At 43.7% G+C, this 17,925-nt stretch overlaps 1 protein-coding gene across 1 annotated transcript in view; it reads left to right on the forward strand.

The window, feature by feature from the left end:
* Positions 1-17,925, forward strand: part of foxp2 (forkhead box P2) — a 97,586-nt gene that overhangs the window by 27,881 nt on the left and 51,780 nt on the right. The window contains 1 exon segment of the mRNA XM_029461975.1: positions 12,812-12,998. Coding sequence (XP_029317835.1) covers positions 12,822-12,998 — 177 coding nt within the window. The 5' untranslated portion in view covers positions 12,812-12,821.

The following is a 17,925-nucleotide window of genomic DNA, read 5'->3' on the forward strand; positions in this document are numbered from 1 at the left end:
CAGTGCCGGGAGACGGGAAGCAACAACCGACGCCATCGTTGTCGTGGCGTTGCACTGCATCACAGATCCACCGCTCCCCCACTGCTGCTGCCGCTGCTCCTGCCAGGGTTGGTAACCAGCTGCTGCCACCCCCACCCCCCCTCCCCACTGTACCCACTACACATGTCTATCTCTCTCCCCCCTTTTCTCTCTCTCTGTCTCCCTTCACCGTTCTGCTGCCACCACATCAGGACGCTGGTGGGCCTGTTCGTCTCCGTTGACCTTGGCAGCGGAAAGCGCCGCGAAGAAGAGACATGGGGAATAAATACCTGAAGGGTGGAGGCACACAATTGTCACAGATGTGTAGGAATAGGCATAGCATTTCCCCAGTGTAGTGAATGTTTCTAGGGCCATGGGCCTCTTGTTTGTCTTTTCCAGCGAGGGATTCTGAGTAGTTTATTAAAGGGGCTGAAGGAGCTTCCTAGCCTGAAGCCTTTAACGCTGAAAGAGAAATGGGAGAAATTACTGGCATAATGTGGATGCTTTGAGCAATTAACAGCAGTTGTTTAATGTTAGCCCCCTTCGCCTATCTCTGTCGCTCTGTTTTTTTTCTCTCCTGCTTGCTTCTGGTTCTGTCATCCCTCTCTCTCTCCTTTTCTCTCGCTTGCTTCAACTCCCACTCTCTCACTCTGCCATGATTGTTTAGTGTTTACCCTCCCTGCCTGAGAGCTCAGAGAGTTGACACTAATGAAAATGCTACATCTTTTGGTTCTGTGTTGGTCTCTAAATAATGATATCATATGGCTGAAATATGCTCCAGCGGAGCCCGGGAGATAACGTGCTATTCAGAGCCTGTTAAATCATGGCAGTGCACAGCTCAGAGCTGCGAGTTCAAGTGGTCTTTACATCACGTTAGGGGGCTACGTCTTTACCTAAATAAATCTGTCATAGTTGCCCTGGGTGCCTCTCTTTTAAAACATAAAAGTTCTTGCACTCTCACTAACCTCTTGCTGTGGCTGCCTGTACTCCTGCATGTGTCTGTAAGTGTATAACTATGAATTTAATTTTAGAGTTGCGTCTCTGCCAGATTTAGTGTGTTTGTGTTTGATTCTATGTATATGGCACAAACATATGTAGGCAGATGCAAAAAGAAAAGAAAGAAAAAAAAAAAGTCCCCTCTTGTATTAAATCTCTCAGGCCCATGTGGCAGAGCGAGCTGGTGGCAGATGGACTGGCTTTCTGCATCTGCTGTGTGCAGACTGGGGGCTTTGTACTCCTCTCTCCTGGGGAAGACCGAGCCTTTCTTCTTGCCAGTAGATTCCTGCCTGTTGGAGCGACTAAGAAAAACATCTGTGGCATGCAAGGGAGAGAGAGAGAGAGGAGGAAAGGAGAGAATGAGAGGGAGAGAATAAAAAAATTGACTTAAGGATTGGCAAACACCATTAGCCCTAAATGTTCCAGCTCATTGCCTGTTGTGCATTGTTTACAGCAGGGGAAACATGTTGATACATCACATCCAGCCCGCCTTAATTCAGCTCGCTTCAGCTTTCGTCGGCTTCCTGAGCAGGCAGTGGGGACCGGCGGTTTTTGCGGTCCCAGTTAGAGATACTGAAGTAATTCATTAGGAGAGACTTGTTTAGATAACTGAATCCTCATGTAAGACATCTGTCCAGACACGTTGGCCTTTTATCAAGTGGTAAACCAAGCTTTTAATGACTGTGGCTGAGGGGGAAAGCTGTGAAATGTTTGTCAGCTTGTGAATATTTTTTTTTTTTTATAAGAAAAAAAACAAAACAATATAGATTCTTTATTGTGTTGGGAATAATTTAGTTTTTGTTATTGCTTAAAAATGTATTTGAGAGAGTAGAGAGTGGTGGTGGTAGCTTATTTGAAAAAGACTCGAAAAAAAAGCATCATCTTAGTATTTTTGTCTAAAGAAAAAGTGAGGGAGCATTTGGCATGTGGAGGTCTCCCCAGTTCTGAACCTTTTGTGGTCTCCCTCCCCTCTCGGATTCCTCTACAAAACGCCTCTTCTGAACCCCCCTTATACACACGCACACGCACACACAGTAACACCCCCCTCACCATTCCTTTGCCAACTCTCTCCACCCTCCGCCCCCTCCCCTCCCCTCCCCGCGACCAGCCCCCTACCCCACCGATCAAGCCACTGGTTTTTGTGTACTATTGGTCCTCAGGCGTCAAAACAATCCAGTGGGGCTGCCTGACTTGTTTTAATTAGGCAGCACTGAAACGGCAACTGTCTCTCAGACGTGACCAGGCAGAGGTGCTCTCCCCTCGCACTACTGTAAATACCGCTATAAATACTTCTCAGGTGATGTCTTTGACAGTCAGCTAGTTTCTCTTTACTTTTTTTTCCCCCACTTTTGATGCTCTTGATTTCTACTAGTGGTATTTCCTCCCTCTCTTCGTTTTTGAAAATGCATCCAGGCTTCTGAGAATACTTCTTCAAATGCTTCTTACCCGGGAGAGTGGATTTCTCACTCATTGTTTTAAAGGTAGGTCATTTTATCTCTCCCTCTCCCTCCCTCTTTTGCAGTCTATTTGTGACTTTGTTTGGTTGTGTACTTGTGGTGTCGTAGCGGTGCTTTGTGATAGCGTGTTACTTGGTAACGCATGAATGTGATATGGCTAATTGTTTTTAAGAGCCCTATACGCTCTCTGCCGGAGCACGGTGCGGAGGCTACCGACTGCCGCTCAGCCCTTCACTAATCCCATTCAGACTCTTTACATCTGCACACACACACACACACACTTTGACATGCACACAATCAGAGCTGAAAAGAAAAGCAGTGAACTGTGCTCGAAGAAAGCCAGACACTCATACCTTTTGTGGCGAAACGCACCTCACATAGCGGCTTCCTCCAGCCCTTCTCCTCCGTCTCCGTTTCCCTCGCGTCTCAGCGATGCTGGGTACATAGAGGAGCAGAGTAGAGAGCCGATCGGGCAGTTTGTGTGTAAGAGTGTGTGTGTGTGTGTGTGTGTGTGTGCGTGCGTGCGTGTGTGCGTGCGTGTGCGTGTGTGTGTGCACTTACACAAGAGAGAGAGAGAGAGAGAGAGAGAGAGAGAGAGAAACAGAGAGTGTTCAGAGAAGCAGATGTGCGATTAGAGCGAGAGCAGCGCGAGCTGCCTGGTAAGCATGCAGCCGAGGTGCAAGGGGAGAGCCGGAGCATCCTGCAAGGAGTCACAGCACTCTGCGTGTGAAGATCCCCCTCACACACTCACACACTCTCTCATTCACACGCAGGAACCACCCACACACACAGACTACCTACACACACCGTTTCTCTTACACATTTGCACCCAAATGCACAGAAAACTTCTTACTTGATAATCAGATCTTGAAAGACATATCCTAAATTTAAAAGACAGCAAAATGGAGATCTAACTAATAATTGCCTTGTCTCTCATTTCCAATAAAATGAAATGATAAGCAGTGTTTTCCAGTAATTGTGATATATTTCATCAGCGGCAGGCATAAGAAATGATGGTCTAATTATTTCCAGTGTAGAGAGAGAAAGAAGCCGCCGTCATAAATTTCTATTTTGTACTCTATCCCCCCCCTTCCATGTACACACACATATGCACTCACACACACACTCTCCCTCCGCTTGTCCCCTCTCACACTCTTTTCCTTCTCTCCCCCAACTCAAGCCTTTCCTATCGGGCCTGCGTGTCCGACCCGCACAGGGTGCCCCGGTCGGTAATTGCCCCGGTGACAACTGGAAATGATAGAATAATTGTCAGGAGAGGCGTCTGGGCTTTCTTTTTTTTTTAATGGGGCGAGGGTGATTTAAGTGTGTATGAATGGCACGGTGGTGGTTAGGTGGCAAGAGAGGGAGAGGAGAGGAGAGCAGAGAGAGAGAAGGAGCGGGGGGGAACTGGGGCGGGGGCTGGGTGGCGGCTGGCGGGGGGGGAGATGGCTTGTTTATGATGCCATCCCCCATAAACACGGCTGAAGTGATGACACAGATAGTGTTGCCTCTCCACGGGGTGACACCAGTCGACTTGCGGCCGTTGCTGCTAGACACCCTCGGCAGTGGCAGAGGCAAGCATTCTGTTCTCTGGTCAAGCTCTCTGGCACTCCTCACCTTCAGGTAAAAAAAAAAAAAGAAAGAAAAAAAAGTCAGGCAGACTCTGTCCATCCATCATCCATCATCCATCATCCATCATCCATCATCCATCATCCACCCATCCATCCTGTGTTATCCGTAGTGGACTCCAGGCTCTCGGCTGTGTTTAATGGTTGTGTTTTATTGCCGGGCTGTGTCTCCTGCCTTCCCCGCTGGTCGTCCCACTGTGTAACCGTGCAGCCTTGGTCTGCGGGCTCTGTTAATCTGCTGCTTAATTAGTGCTGATGAATGGCTCAGTGTGTGTGTGTGTGTGTGCGTGTGCGTGCGTCCAAGTGAGTGTGTGTGCACCGTCGTGACTTTGTGTTTGTGTGCATGGGGACTCACTCACTGTGGTGTTTTCTGCTCTTTTGTTTTTGTTGTGCTGTCTCTCAGATGTTGCTTCTCGCATGTTAAGCTCATCATTGATCATTAAAATCAAGAGGACAGAGATGTGGTTAAACGGAATAAAAGGGCACAGCCACTGCATAACCTTTCTTAAACTAACAACAATCAAATATTAATCTGTTGCAGATATGTGTGTTTTGAGAGGGCAAAGATTTTGCTTTAAGTTTGGTTTGTGGGGGGAAAAAAAAGATCTTTGGAGCAGATGTTTAGTTTGAAGAGGAGAGAGGTCACGAGACTGATAATCGGTGAAGCACTAATTATCTTTATCAAAGGCGAGTGGGATAATTTGTTTACTTAAATATTGATGAGGGTGAGCAAGGCATGGTATTGGGCTATTGTGGGCATATTATTAACATTTCATAGGGCTTTGTACAGGAATGCGAAAGGGACTCCTCTTCATAATTTAATACCCTAATGCATAATGAGCTATGTGATTAGTTCACATGGAGAATTGGCCAAACTCCATTTTGAAGGCAGATAATTTACATTGTTCTCCAGAGTCTGGCATATAATAGCTTCTTTAGCGCAATAAAATTAAATGCTACACATTTTACAGCTTACAAATCCCCTTGGCAATATTCAGTTCTGAGACTTCTCTCTCCCTTTTTCTTTCCGAGTCTGTCTAAATAAATAAAACAATATGTGGGGAAATGAATTTAAAAATTGTTTAACTAAAACACATGTTTACCTACATGTTTTATTTAGAATGCACACTGGCCAATTAACACTGTTCATTAGCCCAGCCGCGTTATTTGTTTTGAAAGTTTAACCAATCACTTTGTTATGCTAATTGTGATGTAATTTAATTTGAGTTCCCGTAATGATGATGCCGCTATTATCCACATAAATGATGCAGTTAAGCAGCACGGCCTCATTTGCATGTGCTTGAAGGGAGAGAGGCTGAAAGGAGCCGGCTCCCCGTATCACTCTGCTTTAATTTTCCAGCTCTGTTCACTCCTGCCCTTTGGGTCTTCCTGGTCTGTCGCTGGCTATTGATGATCAGCACTTTTATCTGAATTTTTTTTTAAATGACAAAGAGGCCTTTATTTGTCTGCTAACAGATTCCTAACACCGCAGTGTAGAGAAATTAAATAATTGTAAGACTATTAAAAAATGCAAATGATTATTTCTTAGTATCAAACAGTAAGTGAACAATTGATTTATGAGCCCCCACCACACACACCTACACACACGTTTTCATTGGTTCTGGGGGGTGACGGGTTGGGGGGGGGGGGAAGAGTGGCGTCTTGAATTTATTATTTCAAGATTTATAAAAAATTGTGCTTTGTTGGCTCAATGTTTAATCTGTTGATTCCATCACAATCTTTGGTTTGGACATTATTCAGATGTGGATTGAATAGTCGGGTGTGTTTTCAAAATGGGAAGCTGTCAGGCAGTACACACTGTCAACCAGTCTCTGCATATTTTTGGAAAATCAATTTCTTAATCCTGTAAGAAGCAAGAGTGATCCTTTCTTCCGAGCAGTTTTTAAAGTCCCCAACCGGGCTTGGAGGAAGTGTGACTAAGCCCGTGTTAAAGACTGCCCATTATCTATTTTGTCGTGGGTTACACTTTGGTCCTTTTCCTGTGGAAAGATTATTTTTTCTCCTGACCGGTCCCCCCTCTGTTATGCTCCTAATTGGTTACATAAATCTTGTCTGGTATGAATGAGGAATGTTGCGGTGTTGTCAACTGCAATCTTCACCCTTATTTACCAATTCATTAAGATCTATCGATGCAGGACTGCTGAGGGGGAATGACAACATAAATCAGAGCTGGAGACATAATGGCCCTAATCAAGCAGAAATAACTGGAAACGTCACGATGAGCTATGTCTCTGTAACTGTGCCGGCCGCGGCTTGCTCCCTGCGCCTGTCCGCTGGATGTGCCGCGCTGTGGAGAGGACCGGAGAGTCAGGCCATCCAACTGTCATTAGTTCCTCTCATTTTTCTCTTCTCCCCTCGACAAGGCACCAGACCAGTGTAAAGAATTTGTCAATTTTCCTCCTTTTTTTTGTTTTTTTTTCCAACCTTTGCTCCATGTCAAAGCAGCTCGGTCCTGATTGCTTTGGTTCATGTAGAGAATAAAATCTTTTCTGAGTGGAATACTTCCACGCATGAGCTCTATAAATACAGTTGGGTCGGAAGTACCCTGCATTCACAGCGCACCTCCTCTACTCTTGGTAAAGATGATTGGACGAGACAATGAGGCCTCCCCTCTTTATAGGTCAATTAGTCCTGATTAGGTGGGCCGAGTTAATTAATGGAATTGGCAAATATGCAAATGAGAGCCGACTGATCAGCTTTCGTCACTGTCTTGCTCGCCCCACAGCGGCGGCGCTGTCTCCTGCTTCAGCAGAACGAGGCGCCTGATGTGTAACATGTAAATGATATGGGACGAGCCTAAATGCAGGAGAAAACTACTTTCTCTCCGCCTCTTTTTACTCCGTCTGCGAGGGGCGTGCCACGCTACAGTTATATATTTCAGAAGTGTGCATTTATTGCTGCAGCGGTGCTTTTTGTTGAGCAAAGGAAATGGATAAACTGTCAATTATATTATCTTTTTACTGAAAAATGTATTGTTGATCTTTAATTTAACGTTTACATGTTGGCCTACCAAAACCCTTTTTTTTTTTTATTACTAGTAATTGGATAGCTCATGTACAATAACTGCGTTGTCGTATTTCAGTGCTGGTTGTATTGATGTAAAATGATTTTGTATTAACATAGTATCATACACACTATTCATGAGTGCCTCTTGCATTTGATTCTAAGAAGACATTGTGCAGACCGTACAATTGAACATGCACTTTACACCCTTTCCTCTGGTTTGCTTTGTCATTTCCTTCCCTTTCTGTACTCCACAAACACTCTGACACACACTCACACTCACATTCAGGGACACTTACACACTGTGGCAAATAGTCTGTCTTTTATCTTATTCCGTCTCATCTCCTTATTGTAAATAGAAGAGAATTAAGTTCTGAACATTCTTGACTGAACGTCTCCTATCGCAGAACTACGATTTATTGTCAGCTCAAATGAAGAATTGAAATATGACTGAGGTTTTACTCAATGTAGGGCTCATTGGACAGGAGATAAGCACATTTGATTCTGTTGCTTTGAATAACGTTAATCCCGGAAAAAGCAAAGTCCATTATTCATATTCATCTCTTTTCATTTGGCCCCACTCTTGATTTTGTAAATATGATTTCTTTTCTTTTTTTTTTTTCAAAAGCAATCTTCATTCACCGGTGAAACACTTTTGAAATTCCTCTATCTGAGAGCAGAAACCATTACCATACACAGGTTTATAAGAAGTAGTCATTAATGCTCTTTTATGGTGGCCCTTTAGTGCCAAAAAGGAAGCTTTTAATTCTAAGGCACGGCAGCCTGGCTTGCCTTTCTTAATCCGGGGGACTGGGTTTTGTCGAACGTAGCTCTCCAAGTGGTCGTTTTTCCATCTCCGACTCCAAACTCCCTGCTTGGAGCTGAAGGCTGTAATAAAGCGCTTGTGGTCTCCCTGTGCTGTGACAACTTGCAACCAGAAAAGATTACAGTACACACCCAAGTACAAATAAACATATGATCATAATCAAAGATTCTTTGAAGGCATAAATGTATGGTGTGCCTGGCAGACGTTATGCAGTCTGATTAAGTTATTTTAAACTTCTTTTGTTCTCCATTATTCGCTCTTAGATTACATTTATCATTTTGAAACGCAGCGCTTTTAAGCACCATTTTTTTTTGTCAGCACATATGTGGCATTTTGATTTATTAAGCAATCTGAAGTATTGAATATGTGAGCCCCTTGCCCTTGCCCAGTTACTTCTTTATTTTGTATGCATAGTAACTTATGGCAATGATGAATTAATTTCACTCAAGCACAGAATCTGTGATTATTTTAAATGGTAACCATATCTCGACTTGATCAGAGAGCTGTGAGGAGTCGGCAGACTGTGAAATGTAATTTCTATTATTATTATTTCTTTTATTTTGATCTCACAAACCAAAAGAATTCACGCCAGCCACCTGAAATGTGAGCTCACAGTGAACGGACGTCTGGGATCACAGATTTACAGGTCACTTTTTTTATTTTTTTGTCATCCTAATGAAAATATTTATTGCAACTCATGCATATAAAATGAGGAGATGGATCAGTGTTCTAGATAGAGACACAGTGGAGAACATCCTTACACTGGAAATGGATAGGCAAGAGAGTCTGAACGAAAACTAGTGTCAAGCCCGTTGTGTCTTAACAACATAACGTGTGTGTGTGTGTGTGTGTGTGTGTGTGTGTGTGTTAAATTCCCCAGTGTTCCCCAGACAGTGTTGGGAGCACAGCAGACAGCTGCGTATTCCCACTAGATGGATGGCCAGTGTCATAGTGTGTGTTTACTGCACATGATAGAGCGGGAGACAGGCCAGGTAATGAGGCTACATTAAGGGCTTTTAGAGCTCGCAAACAAAGATGGAGGGCTGCTTCTTTCCCCTTTAATGATAGGTGTGTGTGTGTGGTGTGAGTGTGTGTGTGTGCCAAAGGGAGAGAGTCAGTGTGTATGAGGCAATGAAAGGCTCAATTCTCCTTACACCTTTTTTGTTGTGTCACTTCTGGGAAGAAAGAGGAGAAATTCTCCCAATCTCTGGGCCAAATTCGTCGTCAGGACCCTTTTCTCAGATTCTGTACCTGATGGAAGAGACAGATTTGCGTAGCGCGAGATTCAAGGGTAAATATTTGCGCAAGCTGAAGAGGAATAGCAAGCAAAGGCTATGGTTGCACAAGGAATGAGACAAAAGCTGGAGTTGGTCTGAAGCTTTTGCAAATAAAGTGTCTGTGTGTCTATCTTTGCTTCATCAGGAAATGGCTTTCTTCCTATTGAGACTCCACCTTCTAATAGAAATGTTGGAGCCATCAGAGAACGTTGACGACAGAACATTTGGAGAGTGCAGAGTTATCTCTGTCCCTCGCTATCTCTCCGCCACCCCACAACCTAAACACTTAGTATCACTATCATCTTCCTTCCTAAAGCCATACATCTACAGACTCGCCAGCATATTACCGCGGCAATAACGGCCTTCCTCTCTGTTTCCGATCACGATAATAAGTGGTCTAGGTTCTCCATCATTGGAAGATTATGGCTTGAAGAAATGGCATCAAATAGTGGGTGTGTTGAAACGCAGGACACCGGCAATTTATGTGATGTCAAACACGCGTGCAGGCAAGCCGGCAGCCTCACTCACGCGGCATTAAAGCTGCCTTGCACCGCCGCAGATCACAGCGAGGGCCCTAGCTGATATTGTAGCTGGGGGTGGCGCGGCTCCTTCCGACCCAGTTGGTTTAGGACAGGCTGAGCCGGGGTCAGGGCTGGTATCCCTCAGGGAGAGAGTACAGGGCATGGTGGACCTGTGGTAGACACACAAATGTAGATACACGCATGAATATAGTCACACCCTCAGGTGCCGAGTATTGTCACTATCTGTCTCTCTTGAGTGTGTGTGTCTGTGTGTGTGTGTGTGTGTGTGTGTGTGTGTGTGTGTGTGTGTGTGTGTGTGTGTGTGTGTCAGTTCCATCACCCCCACAGATCAGCTCAGTAGCCCGCTCATCATTGCAGCCTGGCTGTGTTTCTAATTGACATTCTAATTGGCAGATTTGAATGCCGCCTTTAGATGGCTAATTAATTTATCTCACTGCTGTCATTAAGGTTAAAGGACCATCTGATCTCTGTGAATATACTTTGCATATATCTGCATTATCATTATGTTGCAGTTAGACATATTGCACAGATTTTTATTTTGGAGGAGGATGAGAAGATTATGGCACTGAGATTAAGCTAAGTGTGGGGCTTTTATTGTTTGTATGTTAAATACAAATTATGCTTCCTGATTCTTTTTTTTTATTCAAGCTATGATGTCCTCTTTTCTTAATTGTATCCCTTCAGTAAGCACATTAAAAGCACATTTCATTGGTTTGTTAATATCAAAGTAGCAATTTTCCTTGGACTTCCGCTATAGTTTGCATTGCATTCAGATGTTATTAAAAATCCTTATTTCCTTGTCTCATATATCTTCAAGTTTTCTGAACACCCATCGCTGGTCCAAGAAAGAAAGGTGTGGGGGGGGGGGGGGGGGGGGGAGAGAGATCCTAGCTCCATTAGAATGTTCATAAAATTGTAGTAAAGGCAATCAGACAGTCTTTCTCTGAATATTTTAAACATTGGGCATGTAAAATTTATGCCTAATTTGAATACTTATTAGCCGGCTGATCTCGGCTGCAGCCTTGAGTTTCTTATGCTGAGATTCATCACCGGATTGGATGTCACATTGTGCCAGTCTCCCCCCCCCCCCCTCCACCACCACCACCTTCCTCCCTCCCTCCCTCCCTCCCTCCCACTCACTTTCCTTTTCTCTCTCTTTCACTCTCATTCTTTTCATCTGTCTCTCTCCATCACCCCCCACCCTCTCTCTCTCTCTCTCTCTTTTTTTCTGTGTCTCTCTCCATCAGTAGTGAGCGGCGTGGTGTTTAACAGGGGCCTGTTTGTTCACAAGCACGCCTTGTCCTGGCCTCTTCCCTATTTACTTGTGTCCCGGGCAGCTGTCGCCCTGCTCTGTGTAACAGCTCAGCCCTGTTTGTTCTCCCTGCCTGGATCCTGTTTATCCTGGCTGTGGACATCCTTTAAGGCCTGTCCTGTATCTGCCCCTCGTCAAACACACACACACACACACACACACACACACACACACACACACACACACACACACACACACACACAAAAGGAAGGACGTGTACACACTTCTATTAAAACGGTATTTACTGGCCAAAGAATACACGCGGTACCCATGTGGGCTGGGCACAAAAAAACCTATGCACACACACACACACACACACACACACACACACACACACACACAATCATAATCATCATTCGTACCTCTTTTGTTGCATGGATGTGGGTTATCTGGCATTGGCTTGCTCTTGCACATTTTTGGTTATTTTTTTAAAGATGTAAAAATATGTGTTTTTAAATATGAAGGTGGAAAAAACCCGCTGTTAAAATAGAAATAGAAGTAATGACGTGCTACAGGGCTGCAGGGCCTTTGAAAGCAAACTTCCTCCATAAGGTAGTAAAAGTTGTTATAGTAATTATTTTTATCCTTTTTAAAATATTAATTGTCTCAAATTTAAAATGTTATTAAAAGTAATTATTTTCCAAATAGAGGCTGCGAAAATTCCATGATTTTGGAGCGCATTTAGCCTTTTGTTGGGTCTTTTATTTATTGTGAGAAGGTCTATTGATGTTGGTGGGGCTCCCAGCGAAGGTACAGAGCATTAAATGCAGGGGGAAATGATAAAACATTTATTACTGGAGAGAGAGGAGGTAATATGCATAATTTATGCTGTTTTTAGCACAATCATTAGTGATATTCGTGATAGATTTTTTTCCTTTTCTCTCTCTTTCACCAGTTTTCCATATCTAATAGATGCCGAGAGAATTAATTCAATAACCTATATTTATTGTTAAAACTGTTGTTCTTGCGTTGTAGATCTTCCACCACAAAGTTTGATTGCAGCTTGGTTTAATTGTGTCCCGTTGAGAGAAGCGATTATTTAATTTTCTTTTATATAAATGAATATAAGGTTTTATTAAAGAAGGGCGGCGGGGGGGGGGCTTTATTTAGCCACAGCACAGATGACATACCCATTATAGTGTTCATCACCAGCCCTGCACCATGTGATTTGGTGCCTCCTCCTCCCCGCCACCAAATTTTAATTTTGCATGATTAGCTTTGCGTCATTAGGCAACTTCATTCAGATTCAAGACGGCAAATATTTTAGGAGAGCCTGTGCTTCTTTTTTCTGTCTGTGAGGGAGATATTAAGCATGTGCTCATTTGAGCATATTTGTTCAAGCATATTTCTATCTTAATTTCCTACAAATGTTTTTTTTGTTGTAAATATCAACAACATAAAAAATGAACTTCCTTATTAAAGCCAGATGCTTAGATTTATGCCCAAATTTTACGGATAAAAAACGTTTGCCACATCTAGGCACCCCTCCCATTTTAAATAGTACCAGGACGTGCATCTCTTTGTATTGCTTCATTTACACAATGAATGCATAATTGCTCCTCCTGCATCCCCCCTTCTCCTTTCCCCCCTCCCTCTTCTTTAAATGCTTTAATTTGCAGAGGGGGACTGAGGGCTTGATAATGGAAGCGTAAAAAAAAAAAAAAAAAGGAGGGAAAAAGGGGGGAATTGTAAGAAGAAGAGCCCTAACCGGTGCCTCTTAATCACTTCTAGGTTTTAAATCATGATGATGCAGGAGTCGGCCACAGAGACAATAAGCAACAGTTCAATGAGTCAAAATGGAATGAGCACCCTAAGCAGCAGCCAATTAGAGGCTGGCAGTAGAGATGGGAGATCAAGCGCTGGTGACACGAGCAGCGAAGTAAGCACAGTCGAGCTGCTGCATCTGCAACAACAGCAGGTAAGTTGTGTTTCTCCCCCGTCTCGTCTCTCTGCCGCTCTCTCTCTCTCTCACTCTGTTTCCCCCTCGCTCTCCCACTCTGCTCTGCTCTCTGCTCAGGCAGCGCTGGGTTTGTTTCCACATAGACAGGAGGCAAATGAAATATTATTTATTCTTTTTGTATTGTTTGTGTTTTTCAGTACACAGGGAGAAGAAAAGAAACACCATTGTTTATTTAATCGGCTGTTTGTGTTGTTGGTAGTTTGTCGTCAGCATGTTCTGCCTGAAGCTGAGTGATGGAAATGTTTTAGCAGTCACTGTTTTTAGTTGTTTTTGAAAAATAATATTTTTTTGTATTGGCATTTTAACTTGTATTTATAGAGAGCTCGTCGCAGCGATGTGAGGCCATGTGAGAGAGTTAAAGTGTGTATGTGTGTGTGTGTGTGTAAAAGTGTGTGTGTCAGTGAGAAAAAGAGAGATAGACCGAGAAAGGGAAAGAATGTGTGCGTTGGAGCATCGTACGGACCAGTTTTGGGTAGTGTGTGTGTGTGTGTGTGTCATGGCAGCGCTGTATCCACCAGAGGGCCTCCTAACTCGGCACTATTTGGAGGCTCACACACAGATACAGACGCTCCAACCACAGACCCACCGGCGGCAGAGAAAACCTTTGACCGGGACACTTTTGAAAGACTAATTTGCATGTAGTCTCTGCGTCTCCCTCATCTAGAAAGTCATTTAGATTCTTATTTTAGCCCACACTTTGAGATCATTCCCTCTCAGACAGACTTGATGATATTATTCCCTTCTGTTGGTTATTTAGTGTTGATTTTAATGAATTGTTTGGAGAACCCGCTAACTAATCCCAAACTGATGCTCCGTTTTCAATCTCTTTTAACATTTTCTTTCTTCATATCCATGTTGTATTGTCTCTATTCTTCTCAGTCGGAGCAAGTTGAGGGTGAATGAACTGCAGCGGGTGGGGGGGTGTAGGAGGTGGTGGTTGGGGGGCAGGAGTTGTGAAAGTCAGTCACCAGCAGAGTAAAGGAGTCAAGTGTCTCTCGTGTCTTTTCACGGTGAATGATGCCTTTGACAGTTTGCCAAAGGAGCAGTGGGAGACGAGGTCAGAGGGCCACGCTTTGGGGTGCATGGGGGACAACGCCGCGGGTTTGTAATGATGCGTGCTGTCCTTTTCGTTTGATGGGGAATTTTCATGCTAGAGTGTATTTGTGTGTGTGTGTGTGTGTGTGTGTGTGTGTGTGTGTACTTTTTGGAGGCAGCTGAAAGCCTGCAGTCAGTTCGGTCGGGGGCAATACAATAGATGACGATGTGTTTCTGTGTGTCTGCATCTGTATGTGTTTGGTGTAGCAAAATGAAGCATGTCCTGCAGGCTCCCACCCGACGCCACCTCTTCCATCCCCCATTCTAACTCGACACCCTTCCTCCATCCACAGCACAACCCCAGTGGTCCTGCTGGTGGCTGCAGCGGCATCATAGCACTGTGGCCTTACCCCCCCATTCATCACAACTCTGCCACTCTTCCTATACACACACACACACACACACACACACACACACACACACACACACACACACACACCTGATTGGGGTCAATTCTCTCCATCTCCCTGTCATTACTCTTTTACATTTGAAGGTGTTGTGTGGAGGATTGCTCTGCAGCTGTGGTGATACCGTGCAGAGGGTGAAATAGAAAGAGATACAGAGCAGGATAAGAAGACGCTGTTCAACTGTTAAACAATGGAATCACACTTTAATATGTTGCACTGGAAAAGCAGAAGAAATTTGTTCAGTAAAAGTATTTTCTAGCATTTTTATTTTAGACCTTTTTAAGTGCTGTATAATAACTAAAAATCGTAAATAATATTTTATGGAAAATTGCCCACTTCCAAAACATTTAGAGATCTAATATGAGACGTTACTAAGGTGTGTGTCATTTGAAGCAGAGAGAAGTGTATGGATGTGTGTATGTAAATGTTAACTCAACCAAGCTGTGCCGTTTCAACAAAAAAGACAGAAAAGCGACGTAAGCATAAAGTGTCTAGTTAAGTCTCTGAGATGGACGTACGGCTAAGAGCTCGTAGTGGTGGGTGGGGTTGGGGGGTGGTGTTGTATGACAGTGTGTGCCTTGTAAAGAGGCCAGCCCAAGCCTTCTCCCAACCCAGAGACAGACACATTGAAATGAGCAGTCCAGCTAACAGGTCTCTGGAGGCTTTTTAAAACAGGGGGCCCTGTGCTGTTAACTTCACACACACTTCCTGTGGCGCGCTTACACTGCATCTCTTTGGAGAAAGCGCGCAGTCCGACCAAAGATGGATTTATGCATTGGTTGGCTATTTGGCAGTTGTTAGTGTGCTCATCTGTAGAAGGTGATGTTGTGATGTTGACAGGTGTATATAAGTGAACGACAGTGTGCACGTGTGTATGAAGCATGAATGTGTGTGGTCATTTATACATGCGTCCATCCATGCTTGTACATGCTTTTTTTTTTTTTTTTTTGCACCTGTGTGGGGCTTAAAAAATTCCAGTCCACTTCTCCTCTGAGTCCATTTTGAAGGAAGGCTGTTGTGTGTAATTTTCCACCCATATTTGGAATGACATTGAGTGGTCCAGTGGGTATAGAAGCTCCAGTCTCTCATCACACTGCTGGGGGGATGATTAATAATAAGCACTGATGAATTCTCCACTGTCCCTGTGGGTTCTGCCATTACCTAGCAGCTCCAAAATACCACCTGCAGCTATAATTAGAAAAGCAGCATCTTAAGGTCTTGTCGTCTTAGATTCGGCCAAAGGCTTATAGGACGGAGATCCGGTGACACTGGAGCCATTTCTCCATATTCAAATATTAATAGTTACTTTTTCCTCAAAAAAACAATAATGCACTTTTTTTATTTTAACGATCCGTATTGTTGTAAATGCAGGTCATCGTGTTCAACGTGAAAGCCACACACTCCGTTATCCATGTATCTTTAATGATAACCGTCGTGTCACAATTGAATTTCCTGCCCCTAATTTCTGTCAGGGTTTCATCACCCCATTCCCAAGGTTGTCTAAATAGACCTAATTTGATTTGAGATCACAGATTAGATACCCACTGTATCTGATTGCAATTTGCCAGCTGCAGATATGTATCAGAGAAAATGATAAATGTTGCCCAGCCCTAATTACTCTGCTAAAATGATCATTATAAAAGCTCCCATGTAAAAAACATTAAAAAAAGAATAGTGCTGAGCTCACATTACTAATCAATTCATCTCTGTCTTATGTTTAATAGTATATTCTGCTGTATGTACATGGGAGCTATGCATTGATCTTTGGATCCATACCATAATGTCCCATAATGAGGCTGTTAGTTGATTACAGTGGTCTGTAGACTTAATCCTGCCAGGGTTATCAGTGGGATTGATGAGCCAATACTCAGGACTACTGCTCTACTCTCTACTGTACGCAGCGTATTGATATTCAGAGCAAGATGGAGGCTTATCTATTGTGGTCGGGTCAGTCGTTTTAACCAAAGACCTCCGGATAGCTGCGGGGACATCCTTCTATCATTACAACCTACCACCCACACAGATCACTGACTCATTAAACGCAGACATAATGAGAAAAAAAAGTTGCTTTACAGATTTCAAATCTTTTGTCTCAGATCACACATTTAATCACATTGCTCTGGTTGTTTATATTTGTCGTTTCATGAAAGTCCACGCGTGTTTTACGCTCTGTTTTGAATGTACAATGTGTGTTTGTGCAGACAGTTCTTTATTTACTTTCCGACAAAAAATGCAGTTTACGAAGTCGTAGATGTCGACGTGTTGGTAAACTCGTTAGGCGCTGGCTTGCATTTTATTTTAATTTTTTCCCCCGAGGCACATGATGCAGCAAAATTCAAACTATCCAACCCCATTTTAAATGACTGCCGCATTTTGACATAAATTACAATAAGTGCGCCAAGGTGCCATCTTACTTCCAGGCTACCCCTGTCGCTACACGAGAGCTAGGCAGTGGTCCAACTTGAGAGTGACAGCAATTAACCTGCCTTCCTAGCTGTTTAGCTGGAGGAAATGGAAGGGATGAGAAATATGACAGCAAGTGATGGGTAATATTTAGGGTTTAGGGGCAAATGAAATTCTCCCCAAAATGAAAGTCATTAGGGAGAAAGTTACTCCACAGACAAAGGACAAAATGACAGTGTGCATATGTGTGTGCGCGAGCTCACCTCCCTCTTATAACAACTGAAGTTTGTTGTTTAGTTGAATACTTGAAATACTGACACACAATGTTCACCTTCCATCACCTCTCACAAACAAGCCTCAAGCATCTTTCTCTCTTTGCCCTTCACCTGCCTCTCTGTCTTTCTCTCCGTACCATATTCGAGAACACGCACACACACACACACATACACACACACACACACACACACCTAAGATGCAAATCTGGGCTTTGCCCTTGAGCATAATTTAAAGGCCTAATCACCCAGACTGTCCCTTTGGATGGAACAGGGAAGGAGGGAGGGAGGATGGTGTCTCTCATTTGCACCCTTACACAAAGAAGCTCATTAGGTTTATCTTTCAGGCCTGAGATTGCCCCACTCAACTGTGTAAATAAGACACTGGCCCTGGCCTGATGCATCAATCACCTCTCAGGACAGGGGACAGACCTCCGCTGAAATATGAACGATTTCATAAAGGGGCCTTTTGTTAACCGTCATCATCCGTTTGGAGATAAGGGGTTTCTGTAAAGGCTAGAGAAGCATTAGGCAGGCAGCATGTACTATATGTCTTTGTAAAATTATTTCCCCTTTCAGTGAAAAGACAGCTCTTCCCTGACTTATTTACAATGAAAGCCATGCTTTTTATTTCAAGCCTTGCTATCAGGACAGTCCCTACAGAATAATACATACAGGCCTGTGATATATGGGTCTGTAGTTTCCCCC

Source organism: Cottoperca gobio, chromosome 23 (genome assembly GCF_900634415.1).
Source record: "Cottoperca gobio chromosome 23, fCotGob3.1, whole genome shotgun sequence".
Lineage (NCBI taxonomy): Eukaryota > Metazoa > Chordata > Actinopteri > Perciformes > Bovichtidae > Cottoperca > Cottoperca gobio.